The sequence below is a fragment of the Diadema antillarum genome, unplaced genomic scaffold (assembly GCF_040938485.1).
Source record: "Diadema antillarum isolate AM-2024a unplaced genomic scaffold, OU_Dant_1.0 scf00000174, whole genome shotgun sequence".
NCBI classification, from domain to species: Eukaryota; Metazoa; Echinodermata; class Echinoidea; order Diadematoida; family Diadematidae; genus Diadema; species Diadema antillarum.
In genome coordinates, this window is record NW_027271063.1 from 17,427 (window position 1) to 30,671 (window position 13,245).

General features: G+C 39.5%; 1 protein-coding gene across 1 annotated transcript; it reads right to left on the reverse strand.

Moving 5' to 3' along the window:
- Positions 1-1,267: 1,267 nt before the first annotated feature.
- Positions 1,268-12,629, reverse strand: LOC139722867 (glycerol-3-phosphate phosphatase-like). The gene is made up of 8 exons (XM_071634149.1): positions 12,326-12,629; positions 9,347-9,414; positions 8,166-8,258; positions 6,075-6,215; positions 4,532-4,594; positions 3,502-3,652; positions 2,147-2,246; positions 1,268-1,493 (listed from the first exon to the last, which is right to left on the reverse strand). Exons 1-8 carry the CDS (start codon positions 12,627-12,629, stop codon positions 1,268-1,270), a joined length of 1,146 nt encoding a protein of 381 aa, XP_071490250.1.
- Between the last annotated feature and the right edge of the window lie 616 nt (positions 12,630-13,245).

Consider the following 13,245-nt stretch of genomic DNA (forward strand, 5'->3'; position numbering starts at 1 on the left):
AAATGAAAGGTTAGACATTGCGATCACTGAGAGCTGCTCAGTGTTCAGGAATAACAAAGCCACTTAATAAATCAAGTGATATTGTAATATGCTCATACACCTCTATTGAGGACGAAACCATCTTATACGCAGATGTGGTTGATGCTTCAGAATCTCTTTGAGCTAGTCTGCTCTAATACAATCAAACCAGCATGCAATAAACTCTCAAGGGATACACAAACTGTGGTTACTCTCGACAGGTGGTAATTGTTGGATAAGTTCGATAAGGTCGCCACTGTAATAAATATTGTTAATATCCCAAATGATGATATGTACACCACGTCATTATACTACACAAGTATAAACCTATATGACTTATGGTCCTGCCCTTCAAATGATCACCAGTTGCCTTGAAAGTTGTAGACAAGTCTCATTCGCATTTGTTTGATGCAACAGCTGCCAAAGCTACTACTGTATACGCCATATATTTTGCGAGTCTAAATTTTTGCGTATCGGGAATTCCCAACGATTTTGCAAGTGGTTAAATTCACGATTGTGGAGTCCTGAACTGAATGGAGAAGTGAACATATGTATACATCGCATTCACATCGGGATCAGAGTCAACATTTTTGCGTGTCTTTAAATTTTGAGAATAGCACCTGACTCGCGCAAATCGCGAAAATGAAAACCTCGCGAAATATTCGGCGTATACAGCTATCAGAAGCTGGCCCCTCTGCCACTGTGCACTTCTGGGCTGTCGATGAGCAAAACTTTTGGTCATCTAGTGGAAATGAAATCTGAGGTTGCTGGTTGTTTAAGTAGGTTTAGTGAAGTAGGGGTCACTATGCACAGGTCCTTTAATTTTTTTTTTTACTTAACTTTTACTTAACTTTTTCTTCACTTTTATTTTTTGTGGGGATTTCCATTTGGTTGCATTGGGCAGGTGATCATTATACACAGTTGGTTGCTGGAGCAGGTTTTAATTCACAACAGGATGATTACTGGCACAGAATTGGATCCCGCTGTCCTAATGTGGCTCAAACATTCACTCTCTATAGAAAAGAAAATGACTAAATCTGATGAATTCACTATTTTTTAGCATTGTACAATTTGGACCCTTTATTTCTTTGATGATTTGACTAACGACACACAGATGCCAAAATCATCTTTTTAATGATATTTGGTTAAAAAAAATGGAAAAGCTGGCAAAATAAATGCACCGCAGTTCAAATGATTAGAAAGAGAAATTTTAATGGAGTCGGCTTTCGAAATGAGAGAGCCAGATGCCTCATAAATCAATCAGGGAGGAAAGGTCCCCAACAGAGTCCAGAAAGAAGTCTGGGACGTATTCCTGCTCCTCCGGCTCCGGCGACTCCCGGTAACGGGTCAGCTCCGCCTTGCTGAGCACACCTGTGAAAACAGCCATGGTCTTCATCCCACATCGTTTGCCAAAGAGGACGTCCGTGTTGTGCCGGTCACCCACCATCAGTGTCCTCTCTGGGTTGATGTCGTATCTGGGAAGGTCAAAGGTCAGGATGAGAGTGAATTAGCCTTGACAAAGAAAATGAAATCAAATTAAACTACAATGGACTCCCATCATAATGAAGTCCTTGGGACCGGCGGTTTTCTTTCGTTATATCGAAATTTTGTTATGACCGAACAAATAAACAATAAAAATGTATAGAGTGGATAATATTGTGGCCTGAATTTTTACTTCGTTGTAACCGGAATTTCGTTATAAACGTGTTTGTGATAATGGGAGTGCACTGTAAATGGTACAAGATGGGCTAGACAGCTAATGTTAATGTTAAATCTGGCCGCGGAAAGGGGTGCAGTTGCATCCCACAAAATTTCACTTTTCTAAAAATACAAAAGTTCTCTGGAGTTGGGGGGGGGGGGGATACCCCCTCCCCTAGCTCACTGGCTATGCTCTTTTGCTTTCATGTTCTTCCCCAAATTTCACATATTCTTGCCCAAAAATGAAAGAACAAAAATCCTGCATATGGCCATGCTCTTCTGAGACTCTATCCCACTTAGTTCTATCATTCCATCAGAAAGAGCCACTATTTCCAATTTTGAAGCTGCATCCCCACCACTCTCAACCCCACTAAAAATCCTACTAACAACTCTGATAAAAGTTCAAAGATATTTGCACAACATCACTCACTTCTCTTTGATGCAGTCCAGAAGATAGCGAGACGGTTTTCCAATCGTGGTTGCCGAGCGACATGAAGCAATCTCTATCGCTCTGACAAATACACCAGTGCCTGTATGGGGCAGATATTTTAGAATCATTTAGACCAAACATACACTCATAAACAAAAGTATATCATGTAAAATTTATCCTCGCATGATTTCATTACAGACAAATATCAACAAAAAACTACAAGATGCAGACTTTAAAAAGACTACCAATGAAAAGGTAAAAATAAACATAAAAAATGATACAATAAACAAACAATTTTTCTTACCCCATTGAAGACGAATCCCGAGTATACTCAGGCAAGTGTCTATAGGAACTGTGTGTTGCAGCAAAATCAGCCCATCCACAACGGGTTAAGAAAACCCCAACAACTCTAATCAGCATTTCAAGTGAAGTGGCGTAAAAATTTTACTGAAATTCATAGTTAATTTGAATGTCTATTTGAAAGTCAAATATCACCCCTTGTCTTTGACATTCCTATCTCTTTCCTTTGACCCATCCCCCTCTCCTCTTCCCAACAGGATAAAGAAGAAATATTCCGTATATGTGACATTTAGCTCAGAGGTAACTACGACATCTGTGAAACTGTATCACACTTTCTTGGAACTTTTTTATGTTCCAGGCATCATTTTGTATATTTTTATTCTTTTTTGATGAAAACTTGTCTCTAGAAACAAAAATCATATAAAACTGCAAACACAACAACACAAAACAAAACAACCAAAATCCCAGCAAGTCTCATGGAGGATAAAGAATACATATATGCAGTCAAATCTACATCCACGTACAAAGAAGACAGAAAAATAACGACGGAGTCACTTGACTCCTTCTATGTAGTCAAATCTACATCCATGTACAAAGAAGACAGGAAAATGACGACAGAGTCACTTGACTCCTTCTATGTAGTCAAATCTACATCCACGTACAAAGAAGACAGAAAAATAATGTTGGAGTCACTTGACTCCTTCTATGTAGTCAAATCTACATCCACATACAAAGAAGACAGAAAAATAATGACAGAGTCACTTGACTCCTTCTATGTAGTCAAATCTACATCCACGTACAAAGAAGACAGGAAAATGACGACAGAGTCACTTGACTCCTTCTATGTAGTCAAATCTACATCCACGTACAAAGAAGACAGGAAAATGACGACAGAGTCACTTGACTCCTTCTATGTAGTCAAATCTACATCCACGTACAAAGAAGACAGAAAAATAATGTTGGAGTCACTTGACTCCTTCTATGTAGTCAAATCTACATCCACGTACAAAGAAGACAGAAAAATAATGACGGAGTCACTTGACTCCTTTTTGCACCTGGTTTAGTTTTTCCCTTCTCTGGGATGGGGACGCTCTCATCCGTGTTGGTTCCAACAAAAGCCACATCACTGATGGATAGGTACGAAGCCGCCTTGAACACTTTCACATAGCTGAAATGCTTGTCGTAGCCAACAACAACGGCTTTTACCTGACAGAGACAGAAAGAATGTACGAAAACAAAGGCAATCAACCTACACTCAATTCATTCTGATACTTGATATATGATACTTTACTTTTCTTAAACATTTCTCAAAGATATGTGCATAAGTGAAGAATTATTCCATGTTGAAGATGGCTTTAATGAATAGATTCAACGAAAATGATAACAGTGGGGTCAGATACGAGAATCCGCTATCAACTAAGGAATTTGTCAGGTCCCAAACAGTTCTATGTGTTAACGTATGGCAATTTGAAGATTCTTCAATTCATATTTGTTGTGAGATACATTGCGGGTTAAGCAACAGAGAAACACAAAGAAGACTTTAGTGAGGATATAGCAAAGAAAAATCTTTCATGACAGACCAAACAGCGACTAAAATCATACATTGTGTAAAAAAAAAGCAAGCCAATCTCTACATTCATCTGCATTATCACTGTGTGCTTGCAATATGGGGTCTGCCAGAAAATTATTGTCAAATATAAAATTAGAATGTTAAAACAAGTGTTGAGACTAACAGATGTATTTCCCCCCAAAGAATACCCTTTAAAACTTTTCCTGTCTTATTTTCTGTTTTCTGATTTGTTGATTCTGCATTGTACTACTATTGAACCCTCTCATAGCAGAACATGTTTATAATTAGGTATAGGTTACAATATCCACTTATGGGTGTGTCCCATGTGTGCGGATATAAGGAGGGTCCAGAAATGAAGTACACCGGCCAACCTCAACGACCCTGTTGATCCCCTTGTACAATGTTTGATAGAAAAGACTACCACCAAGTTTGAAAAGAGAATTAACATTTTGGGAGGGTATATTGGAAAAGTTACAAATGTGGTCTTTAATGATGACACAAAGACATGTACTTACATCTCCATCTAATTCTTCTTCAAGCCATTTATGTTCCGCCTCCTCTCCCAGGTATGGGTCAGGCTGGCAACCAAAAAATAATGAAAATCATAAATTTTTTTAATAAACTCCACATAAGCACAATCAAATTGCTATGTGTTGCATAATAATGAGGGATCTCTATTGGCACATCAATCTCAGTAGGATCTTGCATAAAAGTTGTATGTTACTATACTCACTTTCCTGAATAGTGTTATACTAGTAATTGAAGCATAAAAATTGCTTACCATTTTGCACTACTTAAACCACAAATAATCAACATCTTGAAACGAAGACCATTTTTTGTTGTTGCTGTAAATGAAACACATGCATACATGATTTACTGTAGAGAACAAGATAACTACAGTACGTATCAAACCAAGTTTTGTTTATCACATTTGCCTTGAAAAAACAAAATTGCACACATATACTGAAATAAAATATCATTCATGCAAGCTATCAAATGAATTCCAGTGAAGCGAGTAGACACCTGCCACACAAAACACAAGCCAACAACACTATACAAGAATTTAGTCCAATTCTATCACAGGGATGTCTTTAGCTTTGATGAAATAGACCCAAATTGTGTGTTGGAATGCATGCATACAAATTAAAGCTTAATATAAAAACTGCTTCAATTGCTGAAATAGATTCAAGAATGTTGGAAGATAGCAGCACATGTCATTCATGTGCATTTGGCCAGATTCTTAATTCTCTCTTTTATAACTGGGAATATTCCAGAAGAGTGAAAAGGAAGCTAAGGTAAAGCTATGTGCATTTGACCAATTCCTTTAATCCCTCTCGTGAAACTGGGGATATTCTATTAACGAGTAGGAGGCCAGAGATATCTTGGTTCATAAGGGCAGGGACAAACATGACATAAACAATAATATTACCCAATCTTTTGTACTTGTGGGTTATAGTCTCAAAGATTTTCAGAAGTCGTAGAGTAGTCCACAATCAGCTGCATGACTATTTGACAAATAACCTCTTTTTTAAAGAACAGTCTGGACTCAGAATAAAATCACTCAACCGATAGAGCACTGCATACTTCAGTGGATTTTGAACAAACAAATGGACTGTAGGAAACTGTCAGGAGTGGTACATTTGGATCTACCAGAAGGCTTTTGATCTTTGCAGATGATAAACTCGTACTTTGACTGTTGTTCTTGTACATGGTAAATCTACTCATAAAACTTTACAGGTATGCTCATCAAAAAATTCAAGAAAATGTTTAGAGTGGCCTTTGAAGCGGACCATTCAGTGCCAACCAGCAAGGTGCTTGCAAAGGGGGGGGGGGGGGGGGGGGGGGGCCTTTACTTAAGATTACTTCAGTTTTGGTTTTCTACTTTACTCAAAGTGACTTGAACTATTCATATAGAATAGACAAGCCTCTAATCAAGTAACCTTCACTCATTGAGTAATGCTCAAGGTTGGTGCTACTGGTTTCTATCAGGAATTGCCTCTGCTTTCCCTCACGAGAAGGTGGATAGAACCACCACAACAGAGATGATGTCTCTCTTACCCCAACCCCAATGCAGGGGACTCCACAGGCTTGCAGTTCTGCTTCAAGACCATCTGATCCAATCAGGTACACTTTGCCCTGCAGCTTAAGTACATCTTTAAGGTATATAGCTGTAGCATATCCCGCACTGAAGATCTCTTCCTATAAAAAAAAAAAAAAAGAAGAAAAAAGATGGTGATAACAATAATAGTAAAAGCCTTGGGACAAGACACAATCATTTCTGTCTTGTTTGCTCAGGTTTAGAATCCCATGCATTGGGCCAAATGTCCTTTAGAAATCAATTATCCAGGGTAATTCTAACATTTTCCAAGGATTCCCAGATCCTTTCATCTGAAGACAACTACTGTGACCCTGCATCACATGGGCAACAAAGAGTCGCCAGACATGGGATTTTAGTTGAGGGCAGATTTTGAAAGAGGAGACTCTAAGCTTTAAAATGATGTATAACTCAATCCAAATGGACTCCCCTATAAACCTACCTAAACATTGGAAAGAAAGCACACACTCTGGAAAAAAGTGTGTACTGAGAAAAAAAGGCTCCAAAGTGTGGGGTATATTCAAGTGCTTAATCTTACCCTGCCGTGCTAGCTGTGTGATGAATGGGACAAAAAACAGGATGTAAAACACTGTAGTGCTCAGTAACATTGAAGGGATTATCAGATTAAGTTGAAATTGAATATGCTCTATTAACACATTCTATCCATGACTTGTGCAAAATTTCAAAGCATTTGCATTATCCTTTCAAAAGTTATCAGACTTGAAAGTGAGGAGTGGGTAAAGGATTTTTAAGAAATGAAAAGGGGACTCGAAGACATATCGAATCACACTATTCTACACAAAAAAAAAAATGTCCTAGAAAATTGCTAAAACCACAATTTCCCATTTGTTTTATGATCCTGAACTTTAGAATAATGTAGAAGCAGGATGATAATTGCTCTTTTAAGAAGTATGAAAAACTCAAGATTGACTCGGTTGACCCATTTCACATATTTTGAGTCCTTGTGTAAAATCAGAGCGCTCAACTTTTTGTGTTTGTTTTGTGATGCACGGTTACAATTGATGGTAGCAAGTAACATGCTACACACTGGTATGCAGTTATCTAGTAATACACTCTGTTTGTGCCTGATACTGTGCAACTTTGCAGTAATGTTGGTATGAAGCATGTGACAATGTTTCGTTCTTGTTGTATTTAACTCTATCCATTTTTTTTACATGCTTGATAACCTGCTCACTTGAAAGCATCTAAAATGTCAACTTGATTATGGCTGAAATTCTTGTCTTTGAAGCTGCTTGTAAAGCTGGTAAGATAAGGCAACTTCAATTTTTGCTTTTTTCAGTACAGTATTTATGCAACACATAATGTGAATTTTTGTTGCATGTCTCGTGCAATTGTCCACACATGTATTTCATAAGGTGGAACAGTGACAACACATGCTTCCAACAATGCTTGAATGGAATCTATTTTCTAAGTGCAGACTACCAGTACTCAATCAAGTATGCTTTCAGTAATACACAAAAAATGAAAAAAACAAACAAATACATTGTGCAATGACAACTACCAGATTATCTTGTGTCTGTCCAGATAGGGGTTCAATTTCATTGGTCAAGAGCTGTGTGTTGACATTTTCTGGCCGCATGTTGCCTCACTAACCACAACCACCATAAACAAGTTATCATTCTATAGGCCTACGCTTTACAAAATATGAGTTTGTGCACTGGGAAGAGATGCCTATATTTGCTAGCTAACCAAGCATCACATACATTTTGCTGGATGTACTTGATGTGCAGAATGTGTCTATATGGCAAGCCAAAAAGAAATGCATCCAGTAAATTTGCCTTCTGGTTACAGGCAAAAAAAAAAAAAAAAAAAAGAAGAAAAAAATCTCCCCTGTTCTATAAAACAGATGATAGACTAGTTTTTTCATGCATCAGCAGAAATAGTGTGCATGCAGTATGCAGTATAACTGTGGAATCTAGTCTCAATCCATTTTGGTTTCGCCTCCTGGTCAAACATTCCATAGTTACCTTAATGCACACAATTCCTATACCAATGCACTCAGAGCCATACTTCACTCAGACACTGTCACTGACCTTTGACACTTGATGTCCCTGAGACTGGAACTTCCTGAGAATTTGATCCCCGGACAGGAAGTTGTTGTTTGTAACAAACAGAACTTGTTTACCCTGTGCACATTGAGAAAAGAAAATGAGTAGGAGCGGAAGAAGAGGAGGAGGAGGGGGAGGGGGAGAGGAGGAAGAGGGGAGGTAGAGGAGGAGGAGGAAGAAGAGGAGGAAGAGGAAGAGAAGGGGAGTAGAGGAGGAGGAGGAGGAGGAGGAGGAAGGGAAGGAGGAGGAGGAGGAGGAGAGGAGGAGGAAGGGAGAGGAGGAGGAGGAGAGGAGGAGGGGAGGTAGAGGAGGAGGAGGGGAGGAGGAGGAAGGGAAGGAGGAAGGAAGAGGTGAAGGGGGAGAGGAGGAGAGAGGGAGGAGGAGCAGGGGGAGGGGGAGGAGGGGGAGGAGGGGGAGGAGGAGGTGGAGGAGGAGGAAGGGGAGGAGGGAGGAATTGGAGGAGGAGGAGGTGGAGTAAGATGAGGAGGAAGAGAAGGAGGGAGGAAGAGCAGGGGGAGGGGGAGGAGGAGGAGAAGAAGGAGGAGGGGGACAAGGAGTATGTAGAGTAAGAAGAATGGGAAGAGAAGGAGGAAGAGGTTGAGAAGAAATAAAATTATAGGGAGTAGGGAAGGAGGAGAAGGAGAAGAGAATAATGTGGAGAAGAAAAGAAAATGATGAACAGGAGAAGAGGAGTGGGAGAAAAAAAAGATACCAAGACAGCATATCATGACTGCATGCCTAGATCAACTCCCTTATACAGATCCAGATTCTGAAATCCCCATTCTTTTATTTCTTTTTACAGGATCAACTCCTATCTGTTGGGTAATGAATAAAGTTATGTAGAATGAATGTGATACATCGATAATTCTAAGTGTCACTTGTTACAAGATAATATTCACCATGGAATGCATGTGGCATTAGGATTTCAAACTCAAACAAATTTCCTACACAAACTCACATAAATTGCACACCTTATTCCAAACATTCAACCATATCCTTCATCCAGATGAGCGCCGGTCCTGACATATCCGGATAGCAGAGGTCGGACATATTACATATCTGTTTCAGGTATTGTATATGTACCACATGTGTATTATATACAGTCAGATTTTTCTTGGTATATGATATGATATATTAGTATACTTGTGTGATATAATTATACTTGCCAAACATCTGAGCTTCCTAATTGCCTCAGCAGCTCCTGGGACTGGTTTGTTCTGGTTCCAGATCACATCTGAGCACAGGGAGAAACATCAAGGTCAATCAACCATGTCATGGTAAGCCTCAAATAACGATAAACCAAAATCAAATATTGTTGGCTTTAGAATATAGAAGCTGATAGCCTGGAGTGAATGTAATTACAGAAATAATATCACTTTTTTGCTTCATTCAATAAATATCAAGGGTGAAACAACTTTTTGCAGCAAAACGAAGATGACCCATATAGGTATCAAGTGGACATTAATGCCCCAGTTGTGCAGGGAGACATGGATGGTCTGATAGAATCAATCTTCAGTCACTACCCACTGAGGTACATGAATTTGAAACCATTAATAGTGCCCATACCTGTGAATAATAATGTGCATTGATGGAAGTATAGTATGCTCAGTAACAGTAAACTCTCCAGCTGAAATTCCAGCCGAAATTCTGTGGCTCTGTGTGTACCTCCCTACAGATTAGTGACTGATGAAAGCTGTGCCCAAGTTATTATGGGCATTCTCATTATATTTGAGATGCGGGCCAGCTTTTCCCCTCCATGGTTATCATTACCGGTTCTTTCACTTATCAACCATCAGGTGACACAAAATCTGCTTTTGGGACAGTTGCTCCTGCCTCACTTTCTCTACCGGTTAGGGTGGTATAATAGGGTTTTGTGTTTTAAGATGAAGTGAGGATTAGGATTTGGATTATGGTCATAAATGCTTGTGGGTAAAATATGTTTGGCTCAGCGTGCAGATGTAAACATGGGAGCAATTGCAGAGCTACCAAGTCTCACGCATTCTGCGTGAGACTCAAGCATTTAGGGGCTGTCTCACGATCTCACGCATGGCACCCATTTTTCTCACGCATCGGGCGAAGTCTGCAACTTGGGCCTATAATAATGAGCATAGCTCAAAAGATTGAGGTGATAGTTGCAATTGAAGGTATATTTTCCTTTTGTCTTTCAAACTAAGTAAAACATAGTCACTTAAGTATGCACCTTATCGCACCATTAAGAGCTAAAAATTGAAAAAGCTCCCTACCGTGGGAGGCCACAGGGGGAAAAAAACCGTCCCACACCCCGGCTCGCGAGCACATTCGCTCGCCGAGATGCCGAGTCATGAAAATCTCACTCATAAAAATGTTTTGAACTTGGCATCCCTGCAATTGTCGAGGGAGCAAATGGCTAGCGATGGAACCCTATCATCTGATCATGATCAGCTCCAGTGGGCCTACATCGTTGTTAAAAGATCATCTGAACCAGTGCAATGATGGTAATAATTATCAATTAAGCCGTTGGAGATGAGTCCCAAGTATACTCGGGCACGTGTGTCTCTGGAAAATGCGTGTTGTAGCAAAATCATCAAATAGATCAAGGCAGACATCATTATGGAGGAAGGGGCGTGATATTGTTGACCCTTGATATGAACTGGCCCTTTGATGACGTATCAAAAGGCTTCTATTTTGGGAGAGTGGGCTATTTTCAGAATGCATGTATGAGTGCAAATCACTGATCTCTATGGAAGAACAAGATCAGTGGTGGAAAAACCTGTTTCCCAGTGTTTGGCGGAGGTCTGCACTCTCAAAGAGCTTTTCTATATTCTTCGTATTCTTCTTCTTCTTATCATTTAATATTATTATTAGTAGTATTATTAGTATTAGTATCATTATCATTATTATTATTATTATTATTATTATTATCATTATTATTATTATCATCATTATTATTATTATTATTATTACATTTATTTGACCAGATAAAGAACTATAGAAACATGAAACAAAAACCAGAATGTACATTACAAAATTGAACTGTATTTTAATATAATACTGTAACTGTACAGTATGTCCCAAAAATAATTACAACGGGGGCCTCCGCAATGATATCTTTAAAAATAGTGAATTAATCTAAATACAAATTCAGGGTATGAAACTATAACTCATTGCCCACATCTTACAGAAAACCCCACTCGATTTGCTTCAGTGGTCAAAGAGAAATACGGAATTTGTAGAAGATGTCGGGAATCTCTTCTGTCCAAGTTCTGTCTATTATTAACACACAAGATCATCAAAATGCTAAACTCGGAAGAATCCGATTCATGACATGCTTTACAACAATCCACATTTCTCTGTGACCGCTTAGTCAAATCGAATGGGGATTCCTGCAAAATAGAGCTAAAATGTTACATTTTAAGACCCTGAAGTAGCATTTAGAAATTTAATCATATTGGGCGTTATCAATGCGAAAATCTGATTGTAATTTTTTGGGGGGACATACTGCAGTAAGTCTCCCCCAAAATTACAATCAGATTTTCGAATTGATAGCACCCAATATGATCAACCTGCCTAAGTGCTACTTCAGGGTCTTAAAATATAACATCTTAGCTCTGTTTTGCAGAAAACCCCAATCAATTTGGTTAAGCGGTCACAGAGAAATGTGGATTGTTCTAAAGCATGTCATGAGTCTCATTCTTCCAATTTTAGCAATGCAATGCTCTTGTGTGTGAATAATAGACAGAATTTGGACAGAAGAGATTTGCGACATCCTCTACAAAATTCCTCATTTCTCTTTGACCACTGAAGCAAATCGAATGGGATTTTCTGTAAGATGTGGGCAATGAGTTATAGTTTCATACCCTGAATTTGTATGTAGATTGATTCACTATTTTTGAAGATATCATTGCGGGTGGTCCCGTTGTAATTTTTTTTGGGACATACTGTATATCACAACAACCCGGCTAGAGACGAGAGTACACTCAGCACCTTGGTCAGGCCAACGTACGTATGCTATGACTATGTACACCCCAATTCAACTGCCGACCAGCAGACATGGATAAGACAGGTGCATAATTACCGGCTACGATCCACCTTAATACTTCCAGAATGCCTTTTTAGACTCTCTAGGAAAACTAAAACTTGTACACCTGTTGTGCAATATACATTACCATCACAGTCGAAGAGTACACAGTCAAAGGTATCCAGAAAGCTTTGTATGTTCCTCCTGTCCACTCCTACGCACGGGGCCATGTTACTCCTCCGATGACTACCACTTCCGTTCACCGCTGCGGCTGCGGCTGCGGCTGCTGGCCGTCGCTGCTGCGGCGGCGACGTATCGATTTGTGTGGTAATAGAGTTACCCTCTCCTTCAACGAACACCTCGTACTTGGGCTTGGACTTCGCGCCACTGCTCCGAGAGCCCTGCTTCTTGCGGATGCGGCGGCGCATTCTGGAGCTGTACCTCCGAAGCATCTTGGTGTGGTTTTTATGATAGATGTGCCAACACCGGACAGAGCGCAGTGCATTCAGAAGAAGAGGAGCTGATTGTTTTTTTTTCTTCAAACCTAAGATATTTTACGAATTCAAACGGTTGAAGATTATTTGTAGAAAAGTTAATGCTCGTTGAGCTCCTGTTTACTGCACCTCCCTGTATATTTACATCCAGCAGTAAACAGCTATAACCAATTTAAGGAATGCGACGCCAATAGAATAGACGGTGGTTAACAATTGTAACTGGTAGCTTAGCTATAAGCGGCTTCTTCTATACAGAAATGCGATTAGCCCCAAATTTGACAGCTAGTTTATGAACTGAGTCTGATATGGTTGGGTTGACGAGGCAAATAGGTGTTAGGCACAATACTCGACTATAATAGCTCTCCCTTCCATTTCTATTAATACCCCTTCTCTCTCTCTCCTCGCTCGATCTCTCTCGATCTCTGTATCCACGAGGCCATCTATCTACCTGTAGATTTCGATAACATAATAGGTAGGCCATCTACTACTTTGAATGTCTATTATATAATCTGCACAAGTGATTCTGTGATTTTCCGATCGAGGCACTCGATTGAAAAGCAGATAACAACAGAAG